The sequence below is a fragment of the Bombina bombina genome, chromosome 4 (assembly GCF_027579735.1).
Source record: "Bombina bombina isolate aBomBom1 chromosome 4, aBomBom1.pri, whole genome shotgun sequence".
Classification (NCBI taxonomy): Eukaryota; Metazoa; Chordata; class Amphibia; order Anura; family Bombinatoridae; genus Bombina; species Bombina bombina.
In genome coordinates, this window is record NC_069502.1 from 927,950,333 (window position 1) to 927,965,940 (window position 15,608).

General features: G+C 38.6%; 1 protein-coding gene across 2 annotated transcripts in view; it reads right to left on the reverse strand.

Annotated features, from left to right (window-relative positions):
- MTR (5-methyltetrahydrofolate-homocysteine methyltransferase) overlaps positions 1 to 15,608 on the reverse strand; it is a 600,857-nt gene that overhangs the window by 319,113 nt on the left and 266,136 nt on the right. For both annotated transcript variants that reach the window (XM_053711885.1, XM_053711884.1), the window contains exons 14-17: positions 13,671 to 13,811; positions 13,408 to 13,593; positions 12,166 to 12,345; positions 11,313 to 11,429 (exon numbers count right to left, since the gene is read on the reverse strand). In XM_053711885.1, coding sequence (XP_053567860.1) covers positions 11,313 to 11,429; positions 12,166 to 12,345; positions 13,408 to 13,593; positions 13,671 to 13,811 — 624 coding nt within the window. The remainder of the gene's footprint in view (positions 1 to 11,312; positions 11,430 to 12,165; positions 12,346 to 13,407; positions 13,594 to 13,670; positions 13,812 to 15,608) is intronic.

The window sequence follows — 15,608 nt, forward strand, 5'->3', positions numbered from 1 at the left end:
GGGGAGTGGGAGGAGTATTTAAGCCTTTGGCTGGGTTGTCTTTGCCTCCTCCTGGTGGCCAGGTTCTTATTTCCCAAAAGTAATGAATGCAGCTGTGGACTGTTTCCATTTAAGAAGAAAACACCTGTTTGCTTGTATGTTTATAAAACGGTACACACATATACCCGGAAAAAAACTGAGTCACAATAAAGATTTTTAGTTCCCAGTGCCTGCATCCACTGCCTACCTCAATCCTATAAATCCTAAATAGGATTACTGGTATTCCATGCCCCATTTAACTGTTAAAGTGCCATGTATTCCTGAGTTCCCAGGAATTAAAATTAGGCACTTACCTGAATTTATATCTGCCCGGCAGCAGGGCAGCTCACCTGCTTTGAGAGGGCCTCCTCCCTCACATGGACCTGTGGAAAAAAATGGCAACAACAGTTTGGGAGGCGCAGTAAGGATAATAACCCACAAATTCCCAGATGCTTAAAAGCCACCACTGCTCTACTGAAGAGACTAACGTGGTGTCAAGGTATTTTAAATATTATTAAATAATATATTGAAGTATATTTGTCTTTATTTAATAAGTCTGTGGATGTGCACATGGTTTGTAGAACAAAGGATTGTTTCTAAGAGATCTCCCACACTCAATATGCTAAATTATGCAATTGTATAAACACAAGGAACTGAAAATTAACACAGGTAAAATTCTGAATACACATCTCCAGGATGTCTCCAAAGGCTTGACACTAAGGCATTTGTTTTAATTAAAATGTAGCCACAGTTTCAGAAACCATGTGTGTGATTGCTTGGGAATGTGAGATAAAATCTATTTACCCCTCCCAATGTACCTAAGAATCTAGCTCAGGTGACAAGTCGTGTGAGATTTTCAGCATTTGCACTTAGGTACAGGGGACCCCATGTGGTGAGTAAGAGACAAAAACAGAATTTATGCTTACCTGATAAATTGCTTTCTCCAACGGTGTGTCCGGTCCACGGCGTCATCCTTACTTGTGGGATATTCTCCTCCCCAACAGGAAATGGCAAAGAGCCCAGCAAAGCTGGCCATATAGTCCCTCCTAGGCTCCGCCTACCCCAGTCATTCGACCGACGGACAGGAGGAAATATATATAGGAGAAACCATATGGTAACGTGGTGACTGTAGTTAGAGAAAATAATTCATCAGACCTGATTAAAAAACCAGGGCGGGCCGTGGACCGGACACACCGTTGGAGAAAGCAATTTATCAGGTAAGCATAAATTCTGTTTTCTCCAACATAGGTGTGTCCGGTCCACGGCATCATCCTTACTTGTGGGAACCAATACCAAAGCTTTAGGACACGGATGAAGGGAGGGAGCAAATCAGGTCACCCAAACGGAAGGCACCACGGCTTGCAAAACCTTTCTCCCAAAAATAGCCTCCGAAGAAGCAAAAGTATATAATTTAAAAAATTTGGTCAACAGGAACCTCATTCTTGAAGGCCCATGTGGAAGCCACAGCCCTAGTGGAGTGAGCTGTGATACTTTCAGGAGGCTGCCGTCCGGCAGTCTCAAAAGCCAATCTGATGATGCTTTTAAACCAAAAGGAAAAGAGAGGTAGAAGTTGCTTTTTTACCTCTCCTTTAACCAGAATAAACAACAAACAAAGAAGATGTTTGTCTAAAATCTTCAGTAGCCTCTAAATAGAATTTTAGAGCACGGACAACGTCCAAATTGTGTAACAAACGTTCCTTCTATGAAACTGGATTCGGACACAAAGAAGGTACAACTATCTCCTGGTTAATATTTTTGTTGGAAACAACCTTCGGAAGAAAACCAGGCTCAGTACGTAAAACCACCTTATCTGCATGGACCAGATAGGGCGGAGAACACTGCAGAGCAGATAACTCAGAAACTCTTCTAGCGGAAGAAATTGCAACCTAAAACAAAACTTTCCAAGATAATAACTTAAAATCTACGGAATGTAAGGGTTCAAACGGAACCCCTTGAAGAACTGAAAGAACTAGATTAAGACTCCAGGGAAGAGTCAAAGGTCTGTAAACAGGCTTGATTCTAACCAGAGCCTGAACAAACGCTTAAACGTCTGGCACAGCTGCCAGCCTTTTGTGAAGTAAAACAGATAAAGCAGAGATCTGTCCCTTCAGAGAACTCGCAGAAAATCCTCTCTCCAAATCTTCTTGTAGAAAGGAAAGAATCTTAGGAATTTTTATCTTGTTCCATGGGAATCCTTTAGATTCACACCAACAGATATATTTTTTCCATATATTATGGTAAATTTTTCTAGTTACAGGCTTTCTAGCCTGAATAAGAGTATCTATTACAGAATCTGAAAACCCACGCTTTGATAAAATTAAGCGTTCAAACTCCAAGCAGTCAGTTGGAGGAAAACCAGATTCGGATGTTCGAATGGACCCTGAATAAGAAGGTCCTGTCTCAAAGGTAGCTTCCATGGTGGAGCCGATGACACATTCACCAGGTCTGCATACCAAGTCCTGCGTGGCCACACAGGAACTATCAAGATCACCGAAGCCCTCTCCAGATTGATCCTGGCTACCAGCCTGGGAATGAGAGGAAACGGTGGGAATACATAAGCTAGGTTGAAGATCCAAGGTGCTACTATTGTATCCAATAGAGTCGCCTTGGGATCCCTGGATTTGGACCCGTAACAAGGGACCATGAAGTTCTGACGAGAGGCCATCAGAACCATGTCTGGAATGCCCCATAATTGAGTTATTTGGGCAAAGATTTCCAGATGGAGTTCCCACTCCCCCGGATGCTCCTCCATCGCCAGGGAACTCCTTGTTACCCCCTGATGGTTGATATATGTAACAGTCGTCATGATGTCTGATTGAAACCTTATGAATTTGGCCTTTGCTAGTCGAGGCCAAGCCTTGAGAGCATTGAATATCGCTCTCAGTTCCATTATGTTTATCGGGAGAAGAGAGTCTTCCCGAAACCATAGACCCTGAGCTTTCAGGGGTTCCCAGACCGCGCCCCAGCCCACCAGACTGGCGTTGGTCGTGACAATGACCTACTCTGGTCTGCGGAAGCTCATTCCCTGTGACAGGTTGTCCAGGGTCAGCCACCAACGGAGTGAATCTCTGGTTATTTAATCTACTTGTATCGTCGGAGACAAGTCTGTATAATCCCCATTCCACTGTCTGAGCATGCACAGGTGTAATGGTCTTAGATGAATTCGTGCAAAAGGAACTATGTCCATTGCCGCAACCATCAAACCTATTACTTCCATGCACTGCGCTATGGAAGGAAGAAGAACAGAATGAAGTACCTGACAAGAGTTTAGAAGTTTTGATTTTCTGGCCTCTGTCAGAAAAACCTTCATTTCTAAGGAAACTATTATTGTTCCCAAGAAGGGAACACTTGTTGACGGGGACAGAGAACTTTTTTCTATGTTCACTTTCCACCTGTGAGATCTGAGAAAGGCTAGGACAATGTCCGTATGAGCCCTTGCTTTTGACAGAGACGACACTTGAATCAGGATGTCGTCCAAGTAAGGTACTACTGCAATGCCCCTTGGTCTTAGCACCGCTAGAAGGGACCCTAGTACCCTTGTGAAAATCCTTGGAGCAGTGGCTAATCCGAATGGAAGTGCCACAAACTGGTAATGCTTGTCCAGAAAGGCGAACCTTAGGAACCGAAAATGTTCCTTGTGGATAGGAATACGTAGGTACGCATCCTTTAAGTCCACCGTGGTCATGAATTGACCTTCCTGGATGGTAGGAAGGATCGTTCGAATGGTTTCCATTTTGAACGATGAAACCCTTAGAAACTTGTTTAGAATCTTGAGATCTAAAATAGGTCTGAATGTTCCCTCTTTTTTGGGAATTATGAACAGGTTGGAGTAAAAACCCATCCCTTGTTCTCCTAATGGAACAGGATGAATCACTCCCATGCTTAACAGGTCTTCTACACAGTGTAAGAATGCCTGTTCGAAGATAATTGAGACCCGTGGAACCTTCCCCTTGGGGGTAGTTCCCTGAATTCTAGGAGATAACCTTGAGAAACTATTTCTAGCGCCCAAGGATCCTGAACATCTCTTGCCCCAGCCTGAGCAAAGAGAGAAAGTCTGCCCCCACCAGATCCTTCCCAGATCGGGGGCCAACACTTCATGCTGTTTTGGTAGCAGTGGCAGGTGACTTGGCCTGCTTACCCTTGTTCCAGCCTTGCATCGGCCTCCAGGCTTGGTTTGAGAAGTATTACCCTCTTGCTTAGAGGGTGTAGAATTTGAGGCTGGTCCGTTTCTGCGAAAGGGACGAAAATTTGGCTTATTTTTAGCCTTAAAAGACCTATCCAGAGGAAGGGCGTGGCCCTTTCCCCCAGTGATGTCTGAAATAATCTCTTTCAAGTCAGGGCCAAACAGTGTTTTACCCTTGAAAGGGATGTTAAGCAAAAGCGCTCTGCGCGCCACGATAGCAAACCCTGAATTATTCGCCGCTAATCTAGCTAATTGCAAAGCGGCATCTAAAATAAAAGAGTTAGCCAATTTAAGAGCTTGAACTCTGTCCAAAACCTCCTCGTACGAAGATTCTTTATTGAGCGACTTTTCTAGTTCTTCGAACCAGAAACACGCAGCTGTAGTGACAGGAACAATGCATGAAATTGGTTGTAGAAGGTATCCTTGCTGAACAAACATCTTTTTAAGCAAACCCTCTAACCTTTAATCCATAGGATCTTGAAAGCACAACTATCTTCTATAGGAATAGAAGTGCGTTTGTTTAGAGTAGAAACCGCCCCCTCGACCTTGGGGACTGTATGCTATAAGTCCTTTCTGGGGTCGACTATAGGAAATAATTTCTTAAATATAGGGGGAGGACAAAAGGTATGCCGGGCCTTTCCCACTCCTTATTTACTATGTCCGCCACCCGCTTGGGTATAGGAAAAACATCGGGGGGCACCGGAACCTCTAGGAACTTGTCCATCTTACCTAATTTCTCTGGAATGACCAAATTGTCACAATCATCCAGAGTAGATAATACCTCCTTAAGTAGTGCGTGGAGATGTTGTAATTTAAATTTAAAAGTTACAATATCAGGTTCTGCTTGTTGAGAAATTTTCCCTGAATCTGAAATTTCTCCCTCAGACAAAACCTCCCTCCTGGCCCCTTCAGATAGGTGTGAGGGTATGTCAGAACAGATATCATCAGCGTCCTTTTGCTCTTCAGTGTTTAAAACAGAGCAATCACGCTTTCTCTGATAAGTAGGCATTTTGGAAAAAATGCATGCAATAGAATTATCCATTACAGCCATTAATTGTTGTATGGTAATAAGTATTGGCGCACTAGATGTACTAGGGGCCTCTTGTGTGGGCAAAACTGGTGTAGACACAGAAGGGGATGATGCAGTACCATGCTTACTCCCCTCATTAGAGGAATCATCTTGGGCAATATCATATCTATGGCATTATTATCCCTACTTTGTTTGGACATTATGACACAAATATATCACATATATTTAAATGGGGAGACACATTGGCTTTCATACATATAGAACATCGTTATCTCATGGTTCAGACATGTTAAACAGGCTTAAACTTGTCAACAAAGCACAAAAAACGTTTTACAATAAAACCGTTACTGTCCCTTTAAATTTTAAACTGAACACACTTTATTACTGAATATGTGAAAAAGTATGAAGGAATTGTTCAAAATTCACCAAAATTTCACCACAGTAACTTAAAGCCTTAAAAGTATTGCACACCAAATTTGAAAGCTTTAACCCTTAAAATAACGGAACCGGAGCCGTTTTTACATTTAACCCCTATACAGTCCCAGGTATCTGCTTTGCTGAGACCCAACCAAGCCCAGAGGGGAATACGATACCAAATGATGCCTTCTATAAGCTTTTTCAGTGGTTCTTAGCTCCTCACACATGCATCTGCATGCCATGCTTTCCAAAAACAACTGCGCATTAGAGGCGCGAAAATGAGGCTCTGTCTATGACTAGAAAAGGCCCCCAGTGAAAAAGGTGTCCAATACAGTGCCTGCCGTTTTTATTAAAACAATCCCCAAGATTTAACAACTATTAAAAGTAATAATCTGCCAAATATACTTAGTAAAGTAATCGTTTTAGCCCAGAAAAATGTCTACCAGTTTTTTAAGCCCTAATGAAGCCCTTTATTCTTTTACTTAAACTAAGAAAATGGCTTACCGGTTCCCATAGGGAAAATGACAGCTTCCAGCATTACCGAGTCTTGTTAGAAATGTGTCATACCTCAAGCAGCAAAGTCTGCCCACTGTTTCCCCCAACTGAAGTTACTTCATCTCAACAGTCCTGTGTGGAAACAGCCATCGATTTTAGTAACGGTTGCTAAAATCATTTTCCTCTTACAAACAGAAATCTTCATCTCTTTTCTGTTTCAGAGTAAATAGTACATACCAGCACTATTTTAAAATAACAAACTCTTGATTGAAGAACAAAAACTACATTTAAACACCAAAAAACTCTAAGCCATCTCCGTGGAGATGTTGCCTGTGCAACGGCAAAGAGAATGACTGGGGTAGGCGGAGCCTAGGAGGGACTATATGGCCAGCTTTGCTGGGCTCTTTGCCATTTCCTGTTGGGGAGGAGAATATCCCACAAGTAAGGATGACGCCGTGGACCGGACACACCTATGTTGGAGAAAAGTCTGGAAGCTGAGTACTGAAAGGGCAGTGAAGACGTTAAGATAACACAGAGAAAACACATGACTTACATGTTTCCAACAACTGTATTTAGATTTCAAATAAAATATACTAGGAAAATAAATACAAGATACTGCATAGAAGTGGATGTGTATGTATATGTATCTATATATGTATATGTGTATATGTGTATTGTATATATACATGCATATTTTGAAAGCATGAATATCTTAGCCTCTGTGTGTTTAAGAACATGAATAGATGTTTATGGACCTGAAGAGAAGTGATTATTAACATTTATTTTTAATTCAGATCTACATAGACAGGATTCAAGTATTCAGGAAGAAATACACAGAAATGTAACATGCTATATCTGAATGAATGCAATATATCAGGAGTTTTAAAACTACCAATCTGGAAAAATTAGCAGTGTTAAATTGCCTTAATATAATAAAATATTAATAATATAAAACATGATGTTTCATATCAAAACGATCAGGAAATTGATCTGATGCTGCTTCCTATATAAAATGAATATTGGGAGAGATTAATACAAGAAATTATGGCAGTTATTACATAGTTTAAAGAAATAATAATTTCACTGTCTAAAAATGCTGTATGTATTGCTGTGTTGTACTGTCTGCTGCCACCTGGTGTTATGTTGCGAGAACTACAGCCAGAAGGTTCTTTTTGGCTGTTAAAAATGAAATTTCCAAGGGCCAATCCGATTAGACTTCCCAGGTGACCAATGGGAAGGTCAGCTCCCGTAGTGCCACCCACATGATGTCATCAATGATTGAAAACATATATAAGTAAGCAAAAGAGAAATAGAGAAAAGGCTGTTTTAACTTTGGATGATATCTGCTGCTGGGCATTTTGAAACCATTCTCTGAACAAGCTGACTAACTCTTTCTCATTGATTGCAAAAATTACTTATCTGTCTTCTGAGATGAAACAAGAAATTTCTGGTAACTGAATTATCGATTTTGATCATTTTGGTAAAGTATTAGAAAAGGGCTGCTAATTACATGTGATATTTTAAAGTCACTGCAGTTTAAATTACAGTTAAAGGGATAGTAAACCCCAAAATAAACTTTCCATATTTCAAAACCGTTTATCAAATACTTATAAAGTGCAAATGACATGTATAAGCAATTTTTTTTGGTTTACTTGTATTTCCCTGATTAAATTATTATTGCTGCCAAGCCCATTTTTTGTCCTCATTACTAACAGGAAATTAGCGTGTTCTACCTGAGTAGAACAATCATGGCGGCCCGCATGCGCATTTCCTATGGTATCTGACCCACGCATGCGAAAATGGATTGCTACTAGTTTAGTGTCAGCTCAGCTGGCTTGTCATCAATCCTGCACTGTGTAACATTGTGGGAGTGGCACAGCAGAGATCAGAAGACGGAGCGGACATAGCCAATGCAAGTCAGACTTGGAGGACCCCACAGAGCTACTGCATAATTTCTAGCTAAGTGTTTAGAAACCCCCAGACTGACGAGCATATTTGACAATGTCATAATCAGTGTGATTATGACTGTAGGCTGTGTCTGCCCATGCGTGGGAGCAGAGAAATAAAAATGGCAAACAGGAGTAAAAGTGTACAGCACGCATGCGATTGCACTTGAATTATACAGCGCATGCGATTTTGCAAAAGGCATAACATGTCCGATGTTCACTCACAGACTAAGGTTGCGTTCTTAGCCAATAAGAAAACTTCTTAGGTACACAAAATCAGAGTCTAAAGAGTTCTATTTCTTGATTGGTCAGTTTTAATGGGGTGTGATAGTGCAGTGCGATTGGAGGATGTGAGAATTACTTCTTGAGAACTCCAGCCTTCTTTATGGGCGGTCGTTAGAGCCGTTTTTAGAAGAAATTAAAATATGATTTCATTTGTATTAGAAGCTTCGTTTTTGGATTAAAGTAAGTGTATGTAAAAGTTTAAGTATTGAGGTATCTTATAATTTATTTTTCATTCATACAAATTTGAAAAGATTTCTAACCCTTTAATAGATTTAAAGAGCAGGTTGTACTTTTAAACTGTGTGTCATTGTTTTAGATAGTTTTTAGCTGGCCTGTTTGTATGCAAAAACAATTTAAAATAAGTATTCATTGTTGCTGGGTCTGGCAGAGTCAGAGAAATAAATTGTATTTTAAATTGGTAGTCACAGCCTATATATTGTTTAAATCTATATCTGATTGGCTAAGTAACTCATCTGTGCAAGTTCTGATATTGTAAATTAATATTGTACTAGGATAAACTGCAGTTAAATAGAATATATATATTATCCTATTGTTTATAAGCACAGTTTAGAATTGTACTGCTTGGATGTTAAAGGTTTTTAGTCCCATTGTGTTAACTAAATAAAAGGCTATTTGTAAATTAGGCTGAATTGTGAAGGTATATTTTTCTGGGTTTTATAAGAAGGATAGCATATCTTAAATAGTTTTCAAGCGCATATAATATTATTTCATATTCCTTTTATTACAAAAATATTTCAAAAATGTTCATGGATATTAACTAAATAAAAGAATTCAGATATTTATATTAATTGTATGGTTTCTAGTAGATGCATGTTGATTAAGGGTTTCTATTTTTAAGGATAATTAATAATTGTATTGTGTTATAACCCTGCCATAAGCTGATATATTATTTGGAGAGCACTATTAAGATTTTCATAAATATACTGACAGTGGACTATGGCTAAATCCCCAGGAAGACAGAGCAAACCTGCTCTGCTTCAAAATAATAAAATGTTGATTGAAGAAACGTCTTTTAGACACCTGAATTTGACCACCTCCTTGCAACGAAGGCAAAGAGAATGACTGGGGGTTGTGGGAAGGGAAGTGATACTTAACAGCTTTGCTGTGGTGCTCTTTGCCTCCTCCTGCTGGCCAGGAGTGATATTCCCAATAGTAATTACTGATGATCCGTGGACTCACCGTGTCAGAAAGAAATCAAGGAGGCTTGGGGATCCCTGACCTAGAAATATACCACACATCCATTCACCTCCAAAGACTATGAGACTGGAGAATACACAGATTCTAAAATTTGGGTACCTCTAGAAATTAATACTAACTCAGGCCTAAACATAACTGACTTGTGCTGATACACCAGGTTTTTCAAAAATATCCCACCTTATCCCTAACCCAATAACTAAGAAACATACAATTATGGGAAAAAGCCAAAAGACATAACCCTTGTCTCTCCTTCAGACCTGGACCGCTAACGTCACTAATAGACCACTCGTAATTCTCATCACACACACTGGGACTACAACCTACTCAAGACCCTTAGACCCAAAACATCAACATACATCACATTTCTGCAAATGTCCATTTGCTCCCAATCTCAACTCTTAGAAAGGGGACATACCAGGGCATCTAATTGGTTCTCATATAGGAGGCTACATAATTCTATTACCACACACAAGATGACACATTTCCTTACCAACATAGAAAAACTATCCACACCCAATACTCTTATCAATCAGTCACTCTCACTTATATATATAAAACTTTAAAACAGCCACTTCCCGGTAACCTGTCTTACTCGATGGAGATGTGGGAAAAGGAACTAGGTATCATCATACTACCCCAAATAGCCACTAATATATTTCATAACATTTAAACATGTTCCATTTCCACATCCATGTTAGAGATAAACTATAAGATTTTACACTGATGGTACCTAACCCCAAGAAGACTAAATAGAATATTTCCAAAATCCAGCAATTGTTGCTGGAGATGTGGACATGTTGGAAGTGGGATGGGACAAATTTGGTGGTAGAATTAGATAAACCAATCTTAGCATGACATCATACAAGAAATAGAAATGATTCTCCAGCCCTCCATTCCATCAAACTCCCCTCACAACACCCCAAATCTCTCCTTAAAATTATGATAAACAGTGCAAATGCTTTGATAGCTAAAACTGAAAATTACCGGGAATACCGGGATTAGCAAGGTGGAGACAAAAGGTCACTGAAATCCTAGACCTAGAGGTATATGGTTCTTACAAAATGGACAAAAGAGATGCTTACGCAGATATACAAGCGATGTGGGATCAATACATCAAAACATATACCCCAGAATGTTTTACAACATGAGCTGCCAAGATTAATTTGTGAAAACCGGGGAGCAGTGGAAAGCGGGGCAATGAGGTGGAACGATACAATACATGATTAAGACACAGAGATAATTTAACACCTATACGCCCTATATTGTTATTTACATATTTTAAAATACCATCTCTTTATATATGAGAACGAGAAGTTACTTGCGAGACATGTTATTCACAAACTGTTTATGTTACTTTATTTTTTCATTTTATTATTATTTTTTTCTCTTAAAAAAATTGCAAAACAATGAATCTGAACTTAGAAATGTGAAGTCATTAAATCATTGTATACTGTACTTCTCTACTAACCTGTATGTTTCAAACAGATTCATAATAAACAGAACTCTCAAAAAACAAAAAAAAAGAATACAATAGAACACCTCCCTTTATAAAATAGTTGTTTGTCCCTTCAAGTCAGAATTGGTGTTATGTTTGCAATAAAATTACATAAAACAAGAATACCAAAGTTAATTGAGCATACTACTATGAAATAAATTTTAATGTGCTGTATCAGAATTACTATCCGCAAAAAAAGTTGTGCTCAACTATTTTACAAGGTACCTTAATGGCATGATAAAGAAAGACTCCATGCATGGCTTCTCGAATGACTTCCATTCCTCTAAATGAGAAAGAAAGGTTGGAAAGACCCCCGCTGATTTTAGCTCCTTTTAGGGTCTCCTGAAAATTAGAGGCATTAAAAATAAATATTTGTTAAAAATAAATAGCAGATCATAGTGATGCAAAGCAGAAATAATGCACAGCAAAAAAAGATTGTTATATGAAAGAAATGTTAAAGGGACATAAATGTGCACTAAAACTGTTCATGTGTGTAATTTTAGAAGATTTTTCTATTGCACTACTGCTTGCTTGCCAACAACACATAGCTGAAGTCGATGCCATAGAGCACACACAATTTTGATCATTAAGTCCCTTTAAATAGGTTTCTGCCTACTCCAAGTACAAAAGGTTACTTTATACAGTCATATAAAAATGCATATATCAATACCCTGCACTGCTTTTGCACTAACATAGTATGACAGATTTAAAGGGAAATTAAACCCCAAATATTTATTTCAAGATTCAGATAGTGCATCTAATTTTATAACCACTTTCTAATTGACTTCTATTAAATTTTGCTTCATTCTCTTGGTATGTTTTGTTGGAAAGCAGGCACATCATTTCAGGAGCGTGCACATGTCTGGAGCTCTATACGACAAAAGTTATTCCAAGAATGTTATCCATTTGCAAAAACACTAGATGGCAGCCATGTAGTTCTCCAGACACCTGCTTAGGTATCTCTTCAACAAAGAATGCCATGGGAATGAAGCCAATTTGATAATTGTTTTGACTAGTGCGCTCACAATTTTATGTTAAACAGTGTTTTATAAAACGAGGGCCTGAAAAAGGTTCTCACCTTTATCATTTTGGTGGCGTTGATAAAATGAATGGCATATTTGTCATGTTCTTCCATTCCTGTGCCAATTGTTAAGATATTTGGGTCAAATATGATGTCATTGGGGTTGAAGTTCAGCTTCTCAACCAAGAGGTTATATGCTCTTGTACAAACACTGACCTTTGTCTCTGTATCTGTGGCCTGTTGAACACAAACGGTAGTTATTTTTTAGCCTAAAAGAAAAAGTTTACACATCTTTATTTACGATTGTAATGTACCTTCATTTTATTAAAAGACCCCTATAGTTTAAAAAACAAAACAAAAAAAAAAAAAAAATCACATTCTTTCAATTGTTAGAGCATGCAATGTTATCACTATCAACCCTGCACATTTTGTGCTTTGGAATAACAGATCTTTGCAGCTCCCAAACAGTACTTTACCTATGCATTTAATCAATTTGTGGGGGTTAAACACAGATTTGCAGTGAAAAATTGACATGTTCTAATAATCGATGGAATATATTCCCCCCCGCCTCTTTCATGACCCTTAATTAAAAACTACCTAAGATTAATTTATTTAGACAATTATAGAAGACAATGAAACTCGTTATTATGAATACATTAACAAGGTTTAAAAAAAAAAAAAAGTTTCATAATGTTCATGATTCTGAAAAAGTACAATTTTTTACATTTTCCATTTTACCTATTTTTTGTTATCCTTTGTTGAAACATTGCTCTTTCCATAAGGGCATACTGAGGTAAGCGTAGGAATGTGCATGTGTATTGATCACTATATGGCAGCAGTGTTTAGAGAGGGAGCTTTAAAATGCAGTTACATGGTTGAGTATGTGGCATAGCTAAAAGCAGCGTTAAATAAAGAAGACTGAACACAAATAGAGAGTGCATTAGAGGGGAGTTATGGGTTAGTCAAAATATGGATTGAGAGATGAAGGGGTTAATCTACCCGAGTCAAGGGGTGTGTCCTCTACCTCTAGTATTTTTAAAGCTGCTGCCCATATGTGTTTGACTAAGCTTGATTAAGGGCTGTGTCCTGAAACCCTGTACATCTATATGTAAAAAAAATTATATTTGAAGAACTGTGAATGGTGCGGCTATCCTTTTCCTGTTTATACAGATTAATAAACCAAGCAGTAATAAATAAATTCCCCAACTGATAGAGCTATAGCTCATGTTCCAACATATAATGAACTGTTAAACAGCTGAAACAAAATATTAAATGATGCAAGATGAACTACAAACTTACCTGTCCGATTTCATCAAAAGCCATGACAACTACTGCAGCTCCAAATTTCTTAATTGTGTTTGCTTTTGCCAGAAAGTCCTCCTCTCCTTCTTTCAGACTTATGCTATTTACAATACATTTGCCTTGACAACACTTCAAGCCAGCCTCAATCACTGCAAAATTTGAGGAATCAATACAGAGTGGTACCTAAGATGAAATAAAACATATAAGCACAAGGTAAACATAAATACAGTTCCAAAATAAAAAACATGCATTCAACATACCTTGGAAATATCTGGTTCAGAAGCAATAAAGTTGCAAAACTTAGCCATGGCACTAGGCCCATCCAGCATTCCATCATCCATATTGATGTCTAGAACCTGGGCACCCATCTCTACTTGGGTCTTGGCAATTGATAAAGCCGCCTGCAACAAGGAAATCCAAGTTAATTGTTCAGAAAAGATAGCATGGGAAACTATACTTGAAGTCTTACAAAATAGTTTTGATGGATGTCTTCTAAATTATTCCAGCACAGATAAATTAAAAACAAAAAAATACAAAATGCATGTTGGTTCAGTTCTATGAGCAAGATTTACAAGCAAAGACTTGTTTCTCATTTATGAGGGGGTGGAATGAAAAACAAAGCCCACCATTTCCATCTGGTATAAGACTCCTTTTCCTAGCTGATACATTTCTTGTGTAAGGAACCAAAAATAAAAAGGAAAGAATGTTTAATAGGTGCTTCTTAAAGAACCATGTCAAAGTATGGAAAAGCATATTTTTTAGATATTTCAGCTCACCATAGTAGCATTTAAAATGACACTCAAGTCAAAGTTGGACTTTCGTTGCTCAGATAGAATGTGCAATTTTGGTGAATTTTCAAATTTACTTCCATTAACAAAATTTGCACAGTCTTTTTATATTAACACTTTTCCTACTGCGCATGTGAAAGAATTCACAGAATTGTCGCATATGCATTTGTAATGGCTGTCACATGATACAGGGGGGGGAGTGGAAATAGATGTATAATGCATTTATTGATTAAAGGACAAGTAAATGCAGTAGATTTGTATAATTACCCAAATCGGTAAAAGGGAAAAACAGTGACCAATGCTGAAAAATATTTTTACATATATTTTATATAAAAAAATACATATAAAACAAGAAAAAGGAAAAAAAACAATTGAACTCAATTTTAAAACAAACTTTAAAGTAATTGCTTTAGAAGGAGAAATTAGAAACACAATAATTTGTTACCTAAACCCACAAAAAGGTCAGGTTACCCACAAAGAGCTAATACAGGGAGTGCAGAATTATTAGGCAAATTAGTATTTTGACCACATCATCCTCTTTATGCATGTTGTCTTACTCCAAGCTGTATAGGCTCGAAAGCCTACTACCAATTAAGCATATTAGGTGATGTGCATCTCTGTAATGAGAAGGGGTGTGGTCTAATGACATCAACACCCTATATCAGGTGTGCATAATTATTAGGCAACTTCCTTTCCTTTGGCAAAATGGGTCAAAAGAAGGACTTGACAGGCTCAGAAAAGTCAAAAATAGTGAGATATCTTGCAGAGGGATGCAGCACTCTTAAAATTGCAATGCTTCTGAAGCGTGATCATCGAACAATCAAGCGTTTCATTCAAAATAGTCAACAGGGTCGCAAGAAGCGTGTGGAAAAACCAAGGCGCAAAATAACTGCCCATGAACTGAGAAAAGTCAAGCGTGCAGCTGCCAAGATGCCACTTGCCACCAGTTTGGCCATATTTCAGAGCTGCAACATCACTGGAGTGCCCAAAAGCACAAGGTGTGCAATACTCAGAGACATGGCCAAGGTAAGAAAGGCTGAAAGACGACCACCACTGAACAAGACACACAAGCTGAAACGTTAAGACTGGGCCAAGAAATATCTCAAGACTGATTTTTCTAAGGTTTTATGGACTGATGAAATGAGTCTTTATGGGCCAGATGGATGGGCCTGTGGCTGGATTGGTAAAGGGCAAAGAGCTCCAGTCCGACTCAGACGCCAGCAAGGTGGAGGTGGAGTACTGGTTTGGGCTGGTATCATCAAAGATGAGCTTGTGGGGCCTTTTCGGGTTGAGGATGGAGTCAAGCTCAACTCCCAGTCCTACTGCCAGTTTCTGGAAGACACCTTCTTCAAGCAGTGGTACAGGAAGAAGTCTGCATCCTTCAAGAAAAACATGATTTTCATGCAGGAC